General features: G+C 32.7%; 1 protein-coding gene across 3 annotated transcripts in view; it reads left to right on the plus strand.

The window, feature by feature from the left end:
• Positions 1-22229, plus strand: part of LRRIQ3 (leucine rich repeats and IQ motif containing 3) — a 210324-nt gene that overhangs the window by 117022 nt on the left and 71073 nt on the right. For all 3 annotated transcript variants that reach the window (XM_032155580.2, XM_058439879.1, XM_058439878.1), the window contains exon 6: positions 13679-13808. In XM_032155580.2, coding sequence (XP_032011471.2) covers positions 13679-13808 — 130 coding nt within the window. The remainder of the gene's footprint in view (positions 1-13678; positions 13809-22229) is intronic.

Genomic DNA, 22229 nt, shown 5'->3' on the forward strand with positions numbered 1-22229 from the left:
TATGTATTTTTAGAAAATGTTTATTGTTTTTGTGTGCAAAAAAAATTTAAAAAAATAATAATAATAAAAATAAATAAAAAATAAAAATAAAAATAAAAAAAGAATCTTCAATGGTATAGTTTGTTATTGTTTTATGCTTAATATTTAAATCTATTATCCTAAAATGTAAGCATTTTATGTCATTATAATAAATTTCAGAAATTAACATGCAAATAATTCCTCCCATGTGTATGAATGTTGTGTTATTTTCTTTGAAAAAACTTATGAAATGTTTGTAATTTTTAGACTCATAATGGATAGAAATCTATGTGGAGAGTTAGTTTCTGAGAGTTGACATGTGGAAAGAATATTCAAATAACTGAGAGACAATTGATTTTTTTGTTTTTTGTTTTTTGTTTGTTTGTTTGTTTGTTTGACGGAGTCTCACTCTGTTGCCAAGGCTGGAGTGCAGTGGTGCAATCTCCACTCACTGCAACTTCTGCCTCCTGGGTTCAAGCAATTCTTCTGCCTCAGCCTCCCGAGTAGCTGGGACTACAGGCGCCATCACACCCAGCTAATGTTTGTATTTTTAGTAGAGACAGGGTTTCACCATATTGGCCAGGCTGGTCTTGAACTCCTGACCTCATGATCCACCTGCCTCAGCCTCCCAAGGTGCTGAGATTACAGCTGTGAGCCACGGCCCCTGGCCTGATGACTTTTTTACCTGTAGAAATACTGATTTATCCCACTGTTAGGCCACATAGTATAATGCAAATATGATGGTCTTTATAATTAAAAAATCAGTTTTGCTCATATACTTAAAGGTCAATAGATAGGTACTCACACAAATTTATAGATATAAGTATCAATACAGATATCAACACAGATTCTTTTTACATGAGTACTAAAGATTAGCTAAAAATTTCACATTCTATGCTCTTACGTGCTTTTTTCACCTTAACATGCGATGGGATAATTAAAAAGGGTAGATTTTTTTTATGAAATAGCATTTTAGATGAGGTAATAGAAGAATACAGATGAAATAGAGACCAATACATTTATATAATTAAACACCAACTCTGTGGTGGATCATTGAAAAAAATGAAAGCCAAAATGTAAAAAAAAAAAAAAAAGATAAAATTTTAAATAATAATATTCAGAAGAACAGACAAAGGAAAATGCTAACTAAGGAAACTATATGATCAAAGCTGTGGAAGTGAGAATTAGCTTGGCAAATGTGTTAATGGAAAGGAAATTATCTTAAACCTAGAGATGTATGAGACAAAATGTGGAAACAAGTGGATAGGGCTGTTAATGAACATTTTAATTTCACATGAGCACTCAAAATGATTATTTGGCAATAAAAGGTCTCTCTATATATTTTAATACCATATGTGGAGTTGTGGAGTTATATGCATAATATTTGTCAAAATACTTGGAGTAAACAAGTAACATTTATTATTTAATCTTCCATATAAGCAACCAAATGTTAGGATTGCTATTTAATTGTAATTAAGATATGAAGTAAAGAGTAAAGAGTAAGCTCTTACACCTATCAGCCTAAAGTTTTGTAGGTGGTGAAATGTTACAGACGACAAGAAAGTGTAGAAAACTTCCTAGAGTCTAGATAAAGGAGCATAATAGGATTATAGATTACAGGAGTTTATGGGTGTTTTGGCTTACCATTTAATTGTTTTTTGTTGTCCACCATTCTCTTTAGTCTTTTGTCCATTATTACCTGTTTGCCTCATGTTTTCCTAATGTAAATTAAGTATTATTTACTCTTTTACATCTGCCTAACTCATGCTCCCAGTTTCTTTAAGATGTTTTCCAATTAGCTCAATCTTTTGATAACTTGTAGAGCTTTTAGCCTATTACTCATATTAAAACTTAAACATATACTTTATCTTGAGATTCACAGGTGATGGTATATTAATTAAAACACAATAGGTTAAACTAAGGAAGAATTTGGACTGGGCTAGTATGACAGTACAGGAGATAGAATGGTTATAGCACTAGGAATTTGAAAAAGAGAGTCAGTCTGGTATCCAGTGAGTACTGTAAGCTCTATTCATTGTCCACACAGCAAGAAAGAGTTGAGCAACTGGCATGAAACATTTAGCAACATTGAAATTGGACAGGGTTAAGACTAAAAGTCAGTTAATGGAATCTGTCATCAGGTATCAAATCCCAGACACCATGCTGAAGTATTGTCTTAAGAAGAAAATTCGGGCTAAAGACTGGCTAGGTAGAATAGAGGCTTAGGAAATGGCTCAAGGCAGATGTCAAGTTTGAAGAAACTGGGAAACATTGCAAAGGCAGAAAGGGGTGATGAAGTCTCAAAATGAGGTAAAAACCTAATTACCAGCATTATAATGTTAGGCTGTTCACAAAGGTAAATTTATGAAGAGTTCTAAATTTTGGTCTGAAGACACTTAAATAGCTCCTGTCACAGGTACTAGAACTGGAAAGAGAGTGGGGTCTCTGTCTGTTGATTTAGTAGCTCCAAAGGATGGAGAGGGTGATTACAGAGATGGAGCATTATTTCTACCAGCAGCTTTTTTCTCAGAAGCAAACCATGGCTGCATATTGTGAGAGATTCCATTATTAGAATTGTGTGTTAGAATTAACTGTGTTTGATCTTAGTGCCTATGAATCAATCAGTCAATTATTGAGAGCAAAGCCTTCTTTTTCACAGACAGGTCTGACATAAAAAAGCATCACTATATGTCCTTCTCTACTTCACCTCCATTCCAGCACACTGCCTTCTTTCTACAATTATGCTGTCTTAAAGTAGGCACTAAAAAGCCTTTGTTCATTTGCCTTAAATTAAATTCTGGGCTCCCAGGCTAAAACCTCCTTCCTGGTAACTCCTTCAATTTATTTCAAAATAATTTATTCCAAGATTATACCTCTTTATCTTTTCCCTCTTCACTTCAACTTGCAATGGTAAATAAAATAATATAGTCTCTGATGTCATCCAGAATGAAGATTCATTCTCTTTTAGTAAAGATCACTTTTAGTATTAGGGGAAATTAGTCTCTCTCTGATTTTTTATTCAGGTTTAATTTGTGTATGTCTTTATTTAAATTTATTTATATTCGACCTCCTTTTAAGGTGACTATTCTATATGAACATTTTTACACTAAAAATATTAGCCATTTTATGGCAGGTTGTGTTTTATTTTTTTTTTGCCACCCTGTACTTAGCATAGTGATAGGCACATAGGATGCACTCAAAAAATATTTATTTATTTATTTAAAATAGTATCTGTTGCATTTAAAAAGTATAATCCAAATTCTATTTATATTGTTTTGAATTACAACTTATAAATCACATAATCATTTTCATATATTTTGTGAAAACATTATTCTGCTGCCCTAATATAAAATAATAGCTAACAGAATCTGCTTATCATTGTGATATTTGTATGTGGGTGGGAAGATTGAAGGGAATCATTGAAAGAAAATACATTAACATTATAAGATGCAAGTCAAAGAATAAAACATAAAGTTATGAGCTATAGAAATAAAACTGTTTTTCTTAACAGTCCTGTTATAGTAGAACTTGGAATACCCTTCAAAGATAGATAAAGTAAGAGGGTTACCAGTACTGTGGTCATTATAATGAAATTCATTATTCTGGAAACTCTATAGGCTGATGATATTAACCAACCAAAAATAAATCACATAGATAATTAATGAATAGTAGATTCTTAAGGGTTATTAAAGAAAATTAAAATGTTTTGGTGGATAAACAACTTTTTACAGCATGTTCCTTTTTACTACTATTAGAGGTAAAATACTTGGTATATATGACAATTAGTCTGCCTCAGTATGCCAAATCATTTTCCCCTTAATTCTTAGAATTCTAGTATTATCTTGATAATACTACTAGAGAGACAGCATTGGAATTTTACATAAGATCTGCACTTTTTGTCTTTCTGTGGGAAATAAATATATATTCTCAACTGCTAAGTATTTATCAGAAATGCATACACTCATTTCACAAGAAAAATATTTGGGGACAGTAGAGATAGAAGAAAATAATTAAAAAGTATGCCTGCCCTTTTGAATTTTAACTTTTGAGCTCATTGAAATGTGAAAATTCACATGTTTAGGTTTCTTGCTATCATTTGGAGACCCATGATTATTAGAATTCATGAGCACCTAAAAGCAAATCTTGAGCTCACTGTCCTCCAGGCAAAATGTAATGTTTGCTGATTATTGTTAACTAATGGTACACCTCAAGAGTTTAACTGTATTTTTTCCATCTTTAAACTTTATTACTGTATTTTTCTTCAGGATAAAAAAAAATTATGGGTCAATTTTCACTGAAGTGGGCTGGATGTGTGTATTCATCTCTCATCAGTGCCAAAAGGAATTATGCACATCATTCATTGGACAACAGGATGAAAACTTGTCTCTGATTGGACACTAGGGATATCAGCTGTACACACAAGATAAGTGTAAAGTTGAAAAGAGAAATACACTTAGTAATTCACTCAAGCTAGCATTTATTAACAATTTAAAACTTGCATTAAAATGTTCATGATATTATTTCCTTCCTCAGTATAAGAAAACTAACATTACAATTCTTAAATTGAATGAAACATACCATCATAAAAATTGCTTTGCAGAGACTGCTAATGCAAAATCTTTTAAGCTGTTCATCCTTTTCTAATGAAAAAGATAATAAGATCAATAAAAGCACCATTCTTTACCACTTACTTAGAATGAATTTTTATTTGCTCAATGTAAGAGAGATTGGCTATTTCGATGTATTTCAATATTGGTCTAAGCTTTAAATGACAAAGATTTGTGTTTTATGACTTACCTATACATCAACAGCACTGAATTTTCTCAAAACTTATTTAGGCAGCATGACTTGGAAGGAAAATATTAACTATTGAATCACACTGATGCTCTCTGGTCTACTTAAGATAGTTTTTTAGATACTCCATGTAAGCCTGGGTTTTGCTGACAAAATTCACCTACAAAGCCCAGAGAGACTTATAGTCACTTGCAGGCATTTCTTTATATTAAGGCCTTTAAAAAATAAAATATACAAGATTCTGACAACACTTGCCTTAATTGCTTAAGAACTTAAAATAGGCCTATTGGTATAAATAGTTTGCCAACTACAATTTTGAGTCACCTTATCCAGTCCCCGGAATATTGGAGTCTTGTAAATAATTAACATTTGGGCAGTGGCTGAAATATTTCTGATCTGAGCAGTAGGCATAAAGTTGTTAAGCAAGCTGTGCTGAATACAATGTGGAGTGGAACAGACTAAGATTTGTACTGAGGCTGTAGAATTTTCAGAGTGCCTACCTTGGGTGAGTGATAGCAGTTTACTGAGACTGAGCCTCAGGAGATATATATGTACATAAATATGCACGCGCGCGTGTGTGTGTGTGTGTATTTTCTGCCTTGTTACATAATCCATCATTTGATAAAAAGAGTCCCTGAAGTTTTAGAGATACATGTGGCATTTGGCGGAGAAGAAACATAACTATACTGCATTTGAGACAGTCATTTTAGGCTTCAGTATTGTAATAAAAACTTACGTGAAGTAACACTTAAGAAATATTCTGAAATCCTAAAATGAATATATTATTCCAAGTTTCAGGGGGATAAAACCTCAATTTTAGAAAATATTATTCAAGTAATTGTTATTGAGTCAATTTCATAATTTATCAAAATATGTTTATAAAGTACATGCAAGTAGATTGTAATATGCCTTACTTTAGAAATATAATTTATATATAGAGCTACTTTGTTAATAGGAGACATTTTTCTCATGAAAAAATATAAATCCCTCCCCAGATTCAAACTCAAACTTAAAACATATAAATTCTAAATTGCTGGATTACTTAAGGTGTTTAGGTAAAGTAAGAGCAAACTAATCAGTAATAAAATATTGGCAAGTCTCCATTTGTGGCTTTTTTCTAAATCTTTCATAAATATAGACATTGTTCAAATATACTTAGAAATATAGACTCTTGAGCTATGTATTTTATTGTTAAGAAGAAAGGATTTCACTCTTGAAAATTCCATTTTATTGCCCATCATTAAATTTTACATGACCCTATGAACTTTTCAGAATTGCAAATTACTTAAGCAGTGTAAACTCATATTACTCATATACGTATGTCTCTTTCATTAAAATGATTAGATTTATAAATTGAAAATATTATCGTAACTAATTGACCTAAAACATGAGGTTTAATAAAATGCAGATTTTTATCAGGAGCTTAAGAATTTAGTCTATGCTTTCTACTATGTTTTTCTCACTTTCAATGCCTTTTTTCTTGTTTTCACATCTACATAGGGAAATAATCAGTAAATTATGAAACATTTTGAAAAAGACATAATTTAAATATTTACTAATAATAACTTTGTGCCTATGTTTAATATTATGCCATGGATATAGCTGCCATTCAATACATAGTTGTTGAATAAACTAATCAAATTTATCATCCTTTTTTGTTATTTGTGACTTGACAATACAACAGATTGAAGAATACAATCAAACTGGTGCGGAAATATCAAGATAAGTAAACCACAACCTCAGTCCTCAGAGAGAGTAATTTTTACTAGGGGTGACCAATGGACATAACTATGATATAAAGTAGAATGCAACAAATGCTTTGAAGGTTATAAACAATGATATTAATTATTTAAGGGAGAGTTATACTCTGTTTAAAATGAGATCTTTAGATAAAGATATAGAATTATTTTTAATCATTACTAATAATATGTTAGCTACTAGATAATGTAATCCACGTACTAGAAAAATAGAGTTGTGAATAGAATTGTATTGAAGTGTAAATAAAAATTAATTAAATATATTTTTGGAGAGATTTTCAAATAAAATGAAAACTATATATTCTGAAATGTCCCCAAGTCCTTTATTTTACTTATTCCACCTAGTATCAATTACTACAATACACAAACTAGCATTGTTTTTTTCCTCAATTTGAAACTATAGCCTGCTCTAAAATCTCATGGAAGTTTGCAACATCTCTTTTTCACTGGGTTCTACAAAGGCTACTATCAAGTGTGCACTGTAGTGTAGCTAAGAGTAGGCATCATTAATTTACACATTGGTGCCTCCAATCTTGGTAAAGATAGACCTTAGACTATTAGACCATTCTTGAACTGAGGGAACATAAGCTTTCTATTATCTTTTTCATCATGTGTTCTTAAACTGGACACTTGCAGAATAATATAATATTCAGGTGCCCTCATTTCTCGGCTACTTTGTGTATAGAAGAGAAATGTCACATTTCTTTTATTTATACTATATGTTTCCTGTGTTTATTTATCCAGGCCATTCTTTTTGGATTCTCTCCCACGTATCAAGGGTATTATCACTTCTAGTTCACTCTCTTAAGATAAAATAAGATTGTTATCAAATGCAGGATAGTAGCAATTTTTCAAACAGTAGTTAAACCTGCCAGTCACTTCAAGGAGTTATCTTTTTTAAGTAACTTTTTAGAGTTACTTTTTAGTACCTATTTCTGGTAAAACTTCATTTTAAACCATTTGAACCATGCCCCTTTCTCCATGGTTTTTCTTGTTAGCCAGTACTTACTATTGAAAGCAGAGTCCAAGTGCTTACTCTATAGTTTACCCACTTTGAGGACAACCCTATTTACTTGCCATACATGGATTGCTGTACACGTTAACCTCTCCCAAAGGTGAAGGCTTTGCTTACTACGCTAATGAGAGGCTGTGCTGTCAAACACTAGAGCTAACAATTTTCATTCAAGCAAATAAGGGCGACTCTTTTTATTTGTGTTTTAGTACAATCTCTTTGAGTATTATCTGGAAAAGGTAAGATCTGGATTAGCACTCTGATTTGTATCATTCAGAATGTGAAAACAAAATTACAATTTTTTAGAGCTCTAACTAGGCTAAGTTGGGAAACTCAAACTAGGAAGGGTTGAAAATGCACCTTGAATTTGAAAGACAGCAGAGTTCAGTATAAAATGTTTACTCTTGATCTAGAAAGAAGATAGAGGCAATTGTTACCACTGCTACCGCTCCTTAATTTTTAAAGATAAATCATTATCTCTCTTGGGAAAATAAATATCTAGTACAATAATCCATCTGACTTTTACAACCAGGTACTTATTTAATTTGTCAGTTGTGGACATCTCTATAGCTCCTCAGATAATCTATTCCAATTTTCAATAATGCTCTGAGAAATTCTTACTATGATTAGATGAGATTTATTAGTATACTTATGTCTCCCCCACTTCTATACCTATTATAGATTATCTTTTCTTAGCTTCTTCACTCTAAATTACATACGGATGGCTCTTTTAATGCTGTTTTGGTTTTTTTGTGATATAGAATCAACAGAACAGGTAGATGTATCCGACTAAAGATATAATTATTTTTACCAGATGTTTATGTTTATGCTTTTTGTGTATGTGACAAATTCAGAAATTGATAAATTGATAGAGACACCAAAAAATTCAGAGAATCTAAGACACCAAAAAATTCAGAGAATCTAAATTCAGAGAATCATGATAAACAGTATTAAGAGATGCAAGAGCTGTGAAGGGTTGCTGAGTGAGAAGCTTTGGAGTAACAGAAAGATGTGAAAGAATTCAGGAAGAAAAGAAGAGAATGTTGAATGTGTTATTGGGGCAAAGTCCTGTAGAAAATACAAGCTATACGTTTCTTTTAAAATTATTTCTGGTTGTTGGACTGTCTCCAAAGAATGGAGCTTCGTTTTACATCATATTGAACTGAAGTTTCTAAATCTCCACTCATTCCTTCTGCTATTTCTCTTTGGCTATATTCACTCAGCATTTAACAAATAATGATTGAGTATTTATTGAGTGTCAGAGAACATTCTCAGCATTGAGTAAAAAAGAAAAGTCCTTGCCCTTGTGGATTAGATTCTAGGAAAAAAAAATCTTAACCCATGTTAGCAAACAAAATTGTGATAAATGTTATAAATAAAACATGTAAGATGTTGAGATAGAGAATAATAGGAGGGCTATTTGTCATAAGATTGTTATGGATGGTTTTTCTGAGGAGGAATATTTAAAGTTAAGTCCTGAAGGAAAAGGAGCTAGCTGTGTACTTTATGGGAAGGAGAGTGTTCCAGGCAGAAGAAAGATCTTACACAAGGACCTGAGGCATGCAATAGCTTATTTTGTTTGGGGTTTGTTCAAGGGACTGCGTGAAATTTAGTACAGCAGGACTGTAATAAACCAAGTCAACAGTAGCATGAGATGAGTTGGGCTGTGTGGTCAGGAGCCACATTTTGATGATGTTCTATGCCCCCTAGAAAGGACTTAGCATCTTGAACAGTAGGAGGATTTAAAGCTAAAAGAGAAGCGTGATTGGATTTACATATTGACAAATGTAAATGTATATTATAAAAGCCAGGGTGAAGGCAGAGTCCAATAAGAGGTATTTGTGATTGACCAGAAATAGACGATGATAGCTGTAGAATAGAGAAGTAGCTGAAAATTTAGAGAAGGGAGCATATTTAAAATATATTTTGGAAGTAGCCTTGCCAATATTTGCTGATAGCTTAGACATAAGGTTTCAGAAGAAGGGTTAAAGAACAAATTCTAAGTATTTCTGAGTTGAACAAAAATTTATTTTTTTCTTCATTACTTTTCAAAATGAAGAAGATGGATAGTGGAGGAGATAGGGACCATGAATCTCCCTTTATCTTTTCTCTATGCTGGATTTAACTATAGCCTATTTATATAGGGCTTATGTTCACAATAATTCAGTAGGTAGGCTGCTTACTATTCTTGTTCCAGGTTATCTGAAATCATCTGAAAATATGTTTTCCTGATCTCACATAGCTCTTCAGAAGTGAATATGGTAAAACTATTGCTTCTCTCTTTCTCAACAAAATGCTTAATACAGCTTAGGGTCACATCACATAATGAATTCCTAACTAATTTACTTTTAACTAAAACGTATTTTATAAATATAATATAATATGTCTTATCCCTCATGTTTTTAAATCACCATCAAGTATCCTGGGGATTAAGTATATTTTGCCCAACTGCAATATTTATTTCTATTTTACTTCATCTGCTTAATTTACTCCAGGCTGTTGACACTATCTTAGATTTTTGTTTGGTATTAATTGATTTTGTTTTTTTTACTATCCCATTGGAAAAGGTATCAAGCATTTCTTTTATATTTTACTTCTCATTTATATAAAAGTTGACCAGAATGGAGCTGAAAACAGAACCATGTATCATGACATTAGATACCTCCCTTCAGCTTGGCATCAATTTATTAATCTTCAGTCTTTCATGGTCACTCAATATTTCTGATCTCTATCTAAAAGTAATGAAAGATTTTATCAAACATACTGCTGAATACAGGTTTATCATGCCAAGGATATTTGAACCTGAATTAATTTTGACCTTGTTAAAAATGAAATTGTATTCAATATAATTAGTTTATTGTCAACTTATAATATTCCTTGATTATTATTCCTTTACTAAGTGCTGCTACCAAATATCCTTAAAATATTTTCTGCAATTATTGAGGACCAGTGTTAAGTCTAAAGTAGGGTAGTTAATAGAATATATTTCTGTTATTGAAAATAAGATCGTTATTAGATCATTCCCAGTCTTCTGATAACTTTTCCTTCTCTATGATCTCAAAGATCAATCAGTAAGTGCACACATTCTCTTTCCCTTCTTGCATTACACGTAACAGAAAAGCCCATTTCTTTACTTTTGCAGCTTGTGTAAGCCTCAGTTCCTTTAGAGCTTTAAACTTTTTGATCATCTTTCTATAGATTTGTTCCCCTGTCATATATGTACCCTTTGTCATGAATTCTTCTTTTCTAAAAACATGGAAGGAAATATTTTTATAAAACGTGACAATGACAGCCAGATACATGAGAAAGGGTAATTAGGAGAAACTAAGAAAATATATTTCTAAAAGGAGCTAACTAGCTGTCTACTTCATTTCTGACCCTTTACATTTCATGAGTTTATAAATTAACTGTATTTGTGATAGAGTTTGGATATCTCAAATTTGACAGATTTTTTGGGGGAGAGTTGTTTTTTTCAGGGGAATCTAAAGGTGTAAGTACTAGTGGAAACAGGATCACTGAACATACTTGTTATTTTATCATGGGTAGAATAAAAGTGAGATCTATAGAAGAAAGAAATGACACATTTCTATGGTTCAAATGCAGTTTGAGGTGATTTTCAACATGTGATGAATTGCATTGTTAGGAGGGAGAAACAGAGAGAAGTTTCAAATAGAGCAAAATTCTTAGAAGTAGGAAAATACAAGAGTGATGATGTAACTTGAAGAGGACTTGCAGAAGAATTTGAGGTTGAAAAAGTATTTAGAGTTGTTACAGACTGGAATTGCAAAATAGTGCCACACATTGTATTTTGTCATACTTATCTAATAGAAAAACCAGGGCCTAAATGAAAATAGAAGCAGCATTACTTAAAATTGTGTCATATTTTGACAATATGTTTTGCTATTGTGACTTCTTAAATTTTAATTATCCTTGGCAAGATTGAAAAATTTTTAAATGTAAGAGAATGTATGAGCTTAAAAGTACTTATTTGTGTTTCTAGCAAAATGAGGTGATTTTATCACATAAAGAGTGAATAGAAACTGTCTTGTGTAAGAGTTGAGTGAAGAATTTTTAAATGAAAAATGAAAACAGATTTATTCCAGGAACAGATGATACTTAACACCTATAATGAGAATTAAAAAGCCCTTACCCTATGAGTCACTGCTTGGAGACAAATGGTTTTTGATAAGTAAATTAGAGAATATCACATATAAAATTTAAGTAATAGAAACTAAGAAAATTGTAAATACAGGGGACCGAGGCATATATCCAAGTGTCTTTTCTAAATTATCAAATAAAGGAGGTTTGAACAAGTGAACAGGTCGAAGTATTGGGGGAAATGTGAGGATGAATTCTCTATTTCAAAATTCTGTCAGCTGTGACATATCAGAGAGTTTACCTGACTTTCTTCTTCTTAAATGAATGTGGTGCCATTCACTGAAACTAGCACTAGGAACTAATATATTTGGAAGAAAAAAATATGGTTTTGATTCTCTTGAGTATGAGATGTTCATGTGAAAGAGCTCAGTTTATGGTTGTTGTGATTATTAAATGAGTTAATATCCATAAAGAACTTCACAATGGCAAATGATAAGCGCTATGTAAATGTTCCAGAAACAAATACACAAAAGCAAAGATCTCAGAAAGATCTATGCAAACTAAATATTTGTGAGTCTTCAGAAGTTAGATCAGTGTTTCTTACCAAAGAAAGTATCATATCCCAAGAAAGTTTTTAAATATATAAACACATACCCTCATCTAAGCTTCTGAACTTTTTCTCTATAATAGAGACTATTGGTTGCCTACCAATATCTACTCTTTTCTTCTATCATGGTAACAGGCCCAAATTTCATTCCAGGCAGCAAAACACCTAGCAAAATATGTTATTTCTTACCCTCCCCTTCATAGCTGGATGTGGGGCCAATGAGATATTAAACAGAAGTTATTTGAAGAATATCTGGAAAACTCCTTAAGATACATGGCCTGTGTCCTTTTGTCATTTCCCTTTACCTCCAACTTCTGACTAGTAGCTATTTTCACTCATGCTAAAAGTTTGAGGATAGTACCCATGCAGATACAGTAAGAGATGATAAAGGAATTTTGAAAGAGCCTATGTCCCTGATAACCTGATGAAAGCTCCATAACAGTCCTGGATGAGCTGTGAAGAAGAAAATAGATAACACTGTCACTAAAACATCCCAACCAGTTCACAGATATTATACAGTTTACATTTGACAATGCCTCTGTTCCCCATGAAGCTACTTGCTACTCTTCCCACACATAGCTGATCCATTTGTCCTTTTTCTTTTTTTTTTTTCTGAGATGGCGTCTCACTCTGTTGCCCAGGCTGGAGTGCAATGGCGCAATCTCGGCTCACTGAAAGCTCCGCCTGCTGGGTTCAAGTAATCCCCCTGCTTTGGCCTCCCTAGTAGCTAGGATTACAGGCATGCACCACCACACCTGGCTAATTTTTGTATTTTTAGTAGAGACAGCGTTTCGCCATGTTGGCCAGGCTGGGCTCGAACTCCTGATCTCAGGTGATCCACCTGCCTTGGCCTCCCAAAGTGCTAGGGTTACAGGCTTGAGCCCCTGTGCCTGGCCCATTTGTAGTTTTAAAACGTGTGATAATTCTGGTCCCATTTCTCCCTTCCTTTCTTCCTGTTGTTGTCTCTCCTTTTCCTCCCCCATGTTACTGCCTTTTAGTGCTCTGTGAAATAATTTTGTCCCTCCCTTTATTACTCTGAATCTTCCTTCAGGCTTTCTGGGGAGCACTATATTGCTTCTCTTTGTTTATTCCTTATTTTCCCACTTCCCTTGTTCCTTTTGTCACGGCACTCTCCTGGCAGGTCTCTCTTTCCCTCAATCTCTTTCACAGCATTAGCCAAGGTACAATATTAGTAGAAAGACAGATTGTTAAAATTATACATAATGGAGCTTTTAAAATTTTTTTCTTAACCCTACCTACCTCACAGGTTTTTGTTGTTGTGTTTTAAATGAAAATCAATCATGATAATGTATAATTCATGTGAGAACACTTGAAGAACTCTAAAACACATGAGATATTATCATTGTCATTGCTTTTATTTTATTTTCACAGAATATATATTATCCCGTTGATTTAAAAAATTCCAGTGAACACAGAAAACATGTTTCATCTATTTTATGTGAATTTAAACCAAAAGATCTTGGCATGAAATCAAAAACATCAAGATATCTCATTCAAAAAGGTTAGTTATATGAATTTTTAATTGTATTTAATAAATATATTTTGATGAAGAGTAAATAATGTAATTAGAAATTGGGCATGTTGATTTGCAAGTATAAATCCAAAAGTCTATGAAATATATGTTGAGACTTCTAGATAAAATATCCATATCTCAGAGCAAATGAAGCCAGACACAAAAGAGTACATGTAATCCATGGATAAAAAGCTAAAAAATGATAATTATCTTCATAGGGGAGTAGTGACTGGAAGAAATTACAGACAGGCATCTAGGATTTTGATCATATTATTTCTTGATCTGTGTGCTGGTTACATGCTTTGGAAGAATTCATCCAGCTATACACTTGTGATTTGTGCACTTTTCTCTATGTATTCTCTATTCCCATTAGAAATACTACAGCAATGTTAAAAAATCATATCTTATTCAATATTTTCTAAATATACATATTCAGAATGTTATTTTATGGATATCAAGAACCTCATTTGGGTTAGAAGTTGGGAATTAGGAGAAATTTTTGTTAGCAAGAATCATTGAACTGATCACTTTGTTACTGTATGGCCATGTCAGCATTGTACCTCCTTCAGGAAATCTGTCAGGTATCAGAATAATTATTATAAATTAGTTAAATTTTATAAATTATTAAATTTCTTTCAGACTTTGGACATAATCATTTTTGTTGAATAAAAATGCATATTATATTATCGCTGATAAAATTTTAGTTTTAAATGTGATCTTGTTTTTGTTTTACAAAATTTATTCTGATAAAATTAATTTGTCATGATTAGATAAACTTTTCTTTATCTTTCACAGAAGAATCATAAAATCACTTTTGTAAAATCATTTGAAGGTCTTATTTTTCTCAAGGGCTTCTCCTAATTCTTAAACATTCAAATCTTTCTTTTTTAATCCCATGATGGTGTCTTTATCCCATTTGATTTTCTCTTCTTTGCACATGAATTGGTCAAACTCTGTTAGATCCTCATCGCCAGTGGCTTTATTTCATCAGTTCTCCATTTTACACATGTCCTAATTTAATAAAACTTTTTTTTTTAAAAAAAGGACAATTCAACTGTATTGAAGGCCAGCTGAAAAGCCTTTGTGTGTGTGGTCTTTTTATTTTGTTTGTTTGTTTGTTTGTTTGTTTTAAGACAGTCTCACTCTGTCACCTAAGTTTGAGTGGAGTGGAGTAATTATGGCTCAGTGCACCCTCGAACCCCCGGGATCAAGCGATCCTCCATCTCAGCCTCCTAAGTAGCTGAGACTACGGGCATAAGCCACCATGCACAGCTATCTTTTGGATTTTTTGTAGAGATGGAGTTTCACCATGTTGCCCAGGCTGGTCTTGAACTCCAGAGCTCAGGCAATCGCCTGCCTCGGCCTCCCAAAGTGCTGGGATTATAAGTGTGAGACACCTTCCCTGGCCAAAAGTCTTGGAACATGAAAACTAAATAGTATTTATTGAATCTGGAACATAGATATCAACGGTGGCCTTGACAAAAGCAAATTCAGCGAAGTAGCAGAGATAGGAACCATGTTGGAGAAGGTTAAGAGTGGATGGAAGTAAAGGAGTAAAAACATTGACAATATATAACACTTTTGATGTATTTTAAACTTTACAATTTTTATGCTCTCAATAATCTCAAGGCATTGAAAGAAAGAAATCAACCTTCTGAGTATCAAAAATTCTAAATTATGAGCCAAAAGCATTTTTAGTGTTATCAATATTTTGTTATATTTATACTTTGAAAATTTATTATATTTATATTAATTATAAAAGAATATTATGGTCAGAAAATTTGAATAATCAAAACTTCATACCCAAAGTTAATTCTGGATATAATAAATCTAGATATTACTCCTTCCTTCTAAGGTAAAGGGAATTTGAGTGAATGACTGTGGATTAAATTCTTTTTCAAAATGGTACAGTCTGCTAATAGGTACCTACTTCCAACTAGGCTAGAGATCTCGTCATAATCAGAGCATAAATGTGAGCATAAATTGTCCCACAATATGGATCATCTCTCAGTAGACCTATTTCCTAGATATTGTTACTCCTGAGCACTGATTATTTTTTCTTCTTTGTCCACAAGCCCAAATATGAAGAAATTTAAGAACATGATAAAAAAATTAATCTCTCAATTTAAAAAAATATATATATGATCACAAAAGCATTTTATTTATAATTTTAGGAGGTTCATGGGCTCACCAAAGCCCGTCTATGGTCCTTAAATTAGTTGATAAGAACAAGAATCACGTACTTTAGCTAATATACAAGATTTTATACTACCTCTAAAATCTCCAAGAGAAGCTCACCTCAGTAAGTGAGGTTCTGGTATTATCAATTACATATCTTGCACACTTTTGTATCTTCATTCCTTGAGCTATTCCTAAACATTAGACATTATATGAGACTTACTTGAGATATATGTGATGCTTAATGTTTCCGACGGAGTATAGATTAATTTGAGTGCTATTCATATCACCTAGTACCATAATTCCAACTTTTAGATACCATTCTTAAATACTGATATTCGTGTGGCTAAATATAATGGTGATAATTGAACTACCCTTAAGAGTAATATATGATTTGTTAATTTTTAACTGGAAAAACATGTTATTCTATGTATTTTCTAATCCTTATATTGTTAATATAAGATCAGCCTGAATAATTAATATATTGCTGAGTATTACAAATCCCATATGGCACCATATTATTCCATTTTCTCACCTAGACTTTCAAAGTTGGCAAAACTTTTAAAATATTTATTAGATAAATACACTAATGAAAGGGACCCATGCTATTTGTACTGTAACTACATGTCCCAGTTTGGCCCCAGACAGTCTCAGTTAGTGCCTGTTGTCCTGGTGTATAACAATGCCTTTCAGTCTTGAACATGCTCCAGTCTAAATGATATTTTGTTGTTATACAAAACATATGTGCCTTACTTTTTCTTCTTCATAAATCAGTTTAACATGATTGGCTTATCAAATTAGAATGACACAAATCAAAGATCTTATCTCAGTATGAAACTGTACTAATAACATCAAGGATACAATCAAGAGACTCAAATGAAACAAGGAGACATCTGGGACATCAAGGGTAGCTTTCTAGGTCCTCTCTTCCCTTGGAGAACATGCACTTCTGACCCGGAAAAACAAAGTCTCTAGTGAGGATTATGAATTTACTTCCAACAGAGGCAAGTGTTTACATTACAAAATATTTTCATTTTATTTTCCAGAGGGTTGTGTAGTTTATTGACATTTTCCAGGGAACACACCTTACAGACTCTTTGTTTATTTAACAGAAGCAATCCTGGCAGGGCACAGTGGCTCATGCCTGTAATCTCAGAGTTTCGGGAGGCCAAGGTAGGAGGAACACTTGAGGTCTGCAGGTTGCAGTGAGCTATGATCATGCTATTGCACTTTAGCCTGAGTGATACAGCGAGACCCTGTCTCTAAAAAATTATATAACTGTATATAACTAGATAGATAGATGACAGACGATAGATATATATACATATAAGCAATTTACCTATATAACAACCTATATATAACTATAAAATTTTTATAGTTTTATATATAATGTATATATGTATTATGTATTATATATAACTATAAAATTTTTATAGTTTTATATATATATAATGTGTGTATGTATATATATACACACACACATATAATGTGTGTGTGTGTGTGTGTGTATATATATATATATATATATATAGCAAAGACAAGGAATCAATTACATATATATTGATATATATAAACAATCTTTAGCCAGGGACCATCGTGCTAAAGGCATGCAATAGGTAAGGTGTCTTTCTCCTGAAAAATATAATTTCTCTATTTTTTCTGGAGTTCCAGTTGGTATGGCGATTAGATTACATCACAGTCTTCTTTTCTTCCTACATGCCCTCATTTTATAAGCAAAATGAGTGGATTACTGGACAGATACTTTAACTCCTTCCTCCTGCCCCATCAACAGATTTTGAAATTGAGAGGTATTTTATTATGCTTAGATTTCTTTTTACTAAATCATAAGTTATTACTAAACACACACACACACACACACACATATACACACAATTATATATACACACAATTATATATACACAATTATATATACACACAATTATATATACACACAATTATATATACACACAATTATATATACACACAATTATATATACACACAATTATATATACACATATATATATCATTTTAAGTTCAGGGGTACATATGCAGGTTTATTACATGGGTAAATTATATGTCACAGGGGTTTGGTATACAGATTATTTCCTTACCCAGGTAGTAAGCATAGTGGCCAATACATGTTTTTTTGATCCTCTCCCTCTTGTCTCCCTCCACTCTCCAGTAGGGCCCAGTGTCTTTTGCTCCCTTCTTTGTATCCATATGTACTTGATGTTTAGCTCCTACTTATAAGTGAGATCCTGTGGTATTTGATTTTCTGTTCCTGTGTTAGTTCACTTAGGATAATGGCCTCCAGCTCCATCCATCTTGCTGCAAAGAACATTATCTCATTATTTTGGGGGCTGCATAGTATTCCATCTTGTGTATGTACCACATTTTTTTAATACAGTCTACCATTGATGGGCGTCTAGGTTGATTACATGTCTTTGCTATGGAGAATAGTGCTGCAATGAAGATGTGTGCATGTGTCTTTATGATAGAACAATTTATATTCCTTTGGGTATATGTCCAATAATGGGATTGCTAGGCCAAATAATAATTCTGTTTTATTTCAGAAGTCACCAAACTGCTTCCCATAATGGGTGAACTAATTTACATTCCCATCAGCAGTGTATAAACCTTTTCTTTTCTCCACAACCTTGTCAGTATCTGTTGCTTTTTGACTTTTTATAATAACCATTCTGACTGATGTGAGATGGCATTTCGTTGTGGTTCTGATTTGCATTTCTTTAATGATTAGTGATACTACATAAATATTTTTTATCAGCCCTAGGCATTCAAAATTCAACTAGGGCATATGAGATCCTACTGTCATGGAGCTTGCATATTACTGTAAGGATGATATTACCATTTTCGTGGAAATTTTGGAAGATTATGAAGTTCAAAGTTTCCATGCACCTACTTGTAATTTGTGACTAAGGATAGATACTATATCGTCTCATTTATATTATCAAATAAGTGGTAATTTACTTGTATGTGACATTTTAACTGCTGATTGATTGTTATAAATATTATCCAAAATTCTTGTTTTATTAATTAGCTAGTTTGTAATAATAGGTGCTTTTATCTTCTTTAACTTAAATTAAAGCTGTTATTTCTCCTAGCTTCATTTTATAATGCTTATCCAAATTTTTTTATTTTTCTCTACAAAAATGGTATAACACTGTAGGTCAGACATTTTTAAATAATGCTATACTTCATGAATACCTATTTCATCAGCTGCTGTAACAGGCATTTTCAGTATTAGAAATTAACATACAAATTTCTTGATTTATACTGAAAAGATGTGGCATACAAGACTGAAATTGAAACCTTAAAAGTGTGTGTTCTGTTAGTGATTTTTAACCCTTTATAGTAAGTATAGCTGGACAATGGGCCAATCTTCTATAGCCATTTCAAGGACCATTTATTTTTCAGATACAGTTATAAAGAAGTAAATTCCAATACTTTCCAGAAAGTGCCAGCTGCTACATAAAAGATATTTCTGAGAACAAAACTGCTACTTCCTATTCAGCAAAAAAGGTCAAAAGTTTAATTATTTGAGGGTCATTGTATCAACCTGCCTGTGATCAGATTTATGCAGTCTTTACTTATTTTACCTTCATTATATAGTTTGTCTTGCTCCAAATCCACTTATATCTGAAATGAAGACTCTAAAGGTGATTTTATGGTTTCCATTGAAACACATTACATTTTCTGCCTCCAACATTTTTCTTCCAAATTCATCCAATTTATCACATCTTTCTGATTTCAATTTGCTTGTGCTTTATGCAATTTTAACAGTGCTTTTTTTTTTTACCATTCTCCTAAATTGTTTGCTGGGATGATTGAATTTTAGTCTAGGATATAAAATAATATCAACTAAATTACTTCAGATGAGCAATTAGAGCATACTCATGCATATAAGACTAGAAATCTTTGCCACCAGATGTTAAATTAAAAGCAAACAAGCAAACAAACCAAAAATGTATTTTGTTTTTCTATCTATGTAATATTTCAAATTGCTTTTAAAATGTTTTAAATACTTTTACTACTGAGAACAGAGAGGAAGAAGGTGAAATTTGAATCAGGTATGTTTGAATTTATTTTGTAATTATAAGCACCAGTGCCATATATTCCATGTGCTCCCCTGCATTGCCCAGCTTCCCATGCAGTTATATAAAAATTATGTGATCAGTCTCTCGACTTGACTGTGAGCAAAAGTAAAAGTGATCACTTCAGAGTAAAGGCAATTAAGAGAATCATTCTATTTCCCTGCTATGCAGATCTTAGAGGCCATATGTTCCATTAATATAGCTGCAAGGTCCTCCTGACCCACAACGGTTCTTAGATGAGAAATAAAGAAATCTTCACTGTGCTAAACTGTTGAGATTACAGGGTTTATCTGTGAGAGAAATTAGGATTAATTATGCTATTAAATACAGAAATTAGTACCATAACAAAAAACCTAAAATATGGCCTTATCTTTGTGATTAGTTATAGGAGATGAAAAAATTGATATCAGGGGCTGAAAAGATGGCAATCCAAGTTGTTTAGTAGCAAAGAATTTCCCCGTGATAACTTGGAAGACAAACTATGTGCCTACTAATTTATGTCTCTAAGGCAAGAAGCTGGAAGATGGAATATTGATTCTGTGTGTTGGTTGTACTTGACTATGTTTGGCAAGTTACCTTATAGCAAAAAGCTCAGAAAAGTAGCTGGTTTGCAAGACAAAATAAAAGAAAATGAAGAGCTCTAAAATTAGGGCCTTGCACATTTGGAAAGCTGTCTGCTTCTAAATCACAAATAGTAAAACAATAAATTTAACAAGTCTTTTAGACAAGGGCCCAAACTTCTTAAGTGAAAATTATGACTCATAGCACAGTTTAGATTAAGCATATGGGCTTCTCATATATTATTCCAGATTTATAGTAACTTCCATTAAATTGCTAGAGAGTGAGTTGTGGGATGAAATTAAGACAAAAAAAGCAGATATGAAAACTACATATGACTCCAAAAGAATTTTGACTGTGATCAACCACATATGGAACTCACAGAAGAAAATAGATCAGATATCTACAGTTTTAACGGAAAGGTATTACCAGAGAATTTTAGCCTAAAATACCTTTGAGCATTCAAGACTTAAATATACACTTGATTTCCTCGTCTTCAGCACTAAAAAGTGCACTGAAAAAGCTTTTGTAGCCTCTGAGGTAGGCAATTCCCTAATTCTCCACACCTTCAGAAGGCAGGAGAACTCCACACGGAAAGCAGAATCAGGGACTAATTCAGGAAGCACCTGTACCTGAAGGTAGGAGAAGTTCACAGAGTGTGTACTTCCATTTGTGGTTAGTCTTTCCCTGTTCCACTTTTGTATATTTAACGTGTATATGAATGGGTGGGGCAGAAGGCAGGTGATTTGTCTTTTAATTCATAAGTCTCTGGACTAAAAACTTATCCAGACCTGATTGAGAGATACTGCACACACACAGATTCTGGACTTGATGGGATTTCAGTTGTCATTTTTTAGTAGTGTGTTCAATGTTTGGGGAAAAGGGATCAAAGGATATTTGGTGACTTGTGGCAATAATTTTGTTCTTACAAAGTATTCTACTTGTTTCTCTACATTTTCTAGCTTTCCTTAAATTGGGGTGACATAATTTATTACTGGTTAATCAATTCTGACTCAAAGTAAGTGTGTCACTTCTGGGATAAGCACACCATTCTCTTTATTTCGTTGCTTTAGCATCCCTAGAGCTAGCTTATGTCTCAGATGGTCTAGCTATATTACATACAAAGAATGCCCCATCCAGTTTAGGTTTGAATGAGCAAGAAATCAACTTTTGTTAACCATTATGATTTTAGGTTTTGTCCGCCATGGCATCTAGTGTTAATTATCTTGAGTAATATACTAACCATGGTGATGGACTTTTCTTATAATCAAATAGCTATAATAAAAACACATGTTTCATAAGTAGGCTATGAAAATTAAGGGAGAGAATCAATGGATAGCACTTGACATAAAGTCTAGCACATGTGTATACTCAATATTCCAGTAAAATATCTAGCACAGAATAATTGTTAATAAATGTTAGCTGCTGCTGCTGCTGTTATTATTGTTATTAGAACTCATATACCCATAGAACTGAAATGTATTGTGAAAAGTAGCTGTGGTTATACCAAAAAATGTGTCTATTGTATAATATTTTTTGAGAATTTAGAAAGAAAAGAGA

This window comes from Hylobates moloch, unplaced genomic scaffold, assembly GCF_009828535.3.
Source record: "Hylobates moloch isolate HMO894 unplaced genomic scaffold, HMol_V3 SCAFFOLD_5, whole genome shotgun sequence".
In the NCBI taxonomy this organism is placed as follows: domain Eukaryota; kingdom Metazoa; phylum Chordata; class Mammalia; order Primates; family Hylobatidae; genus Hylobates; species Hylobates moloch.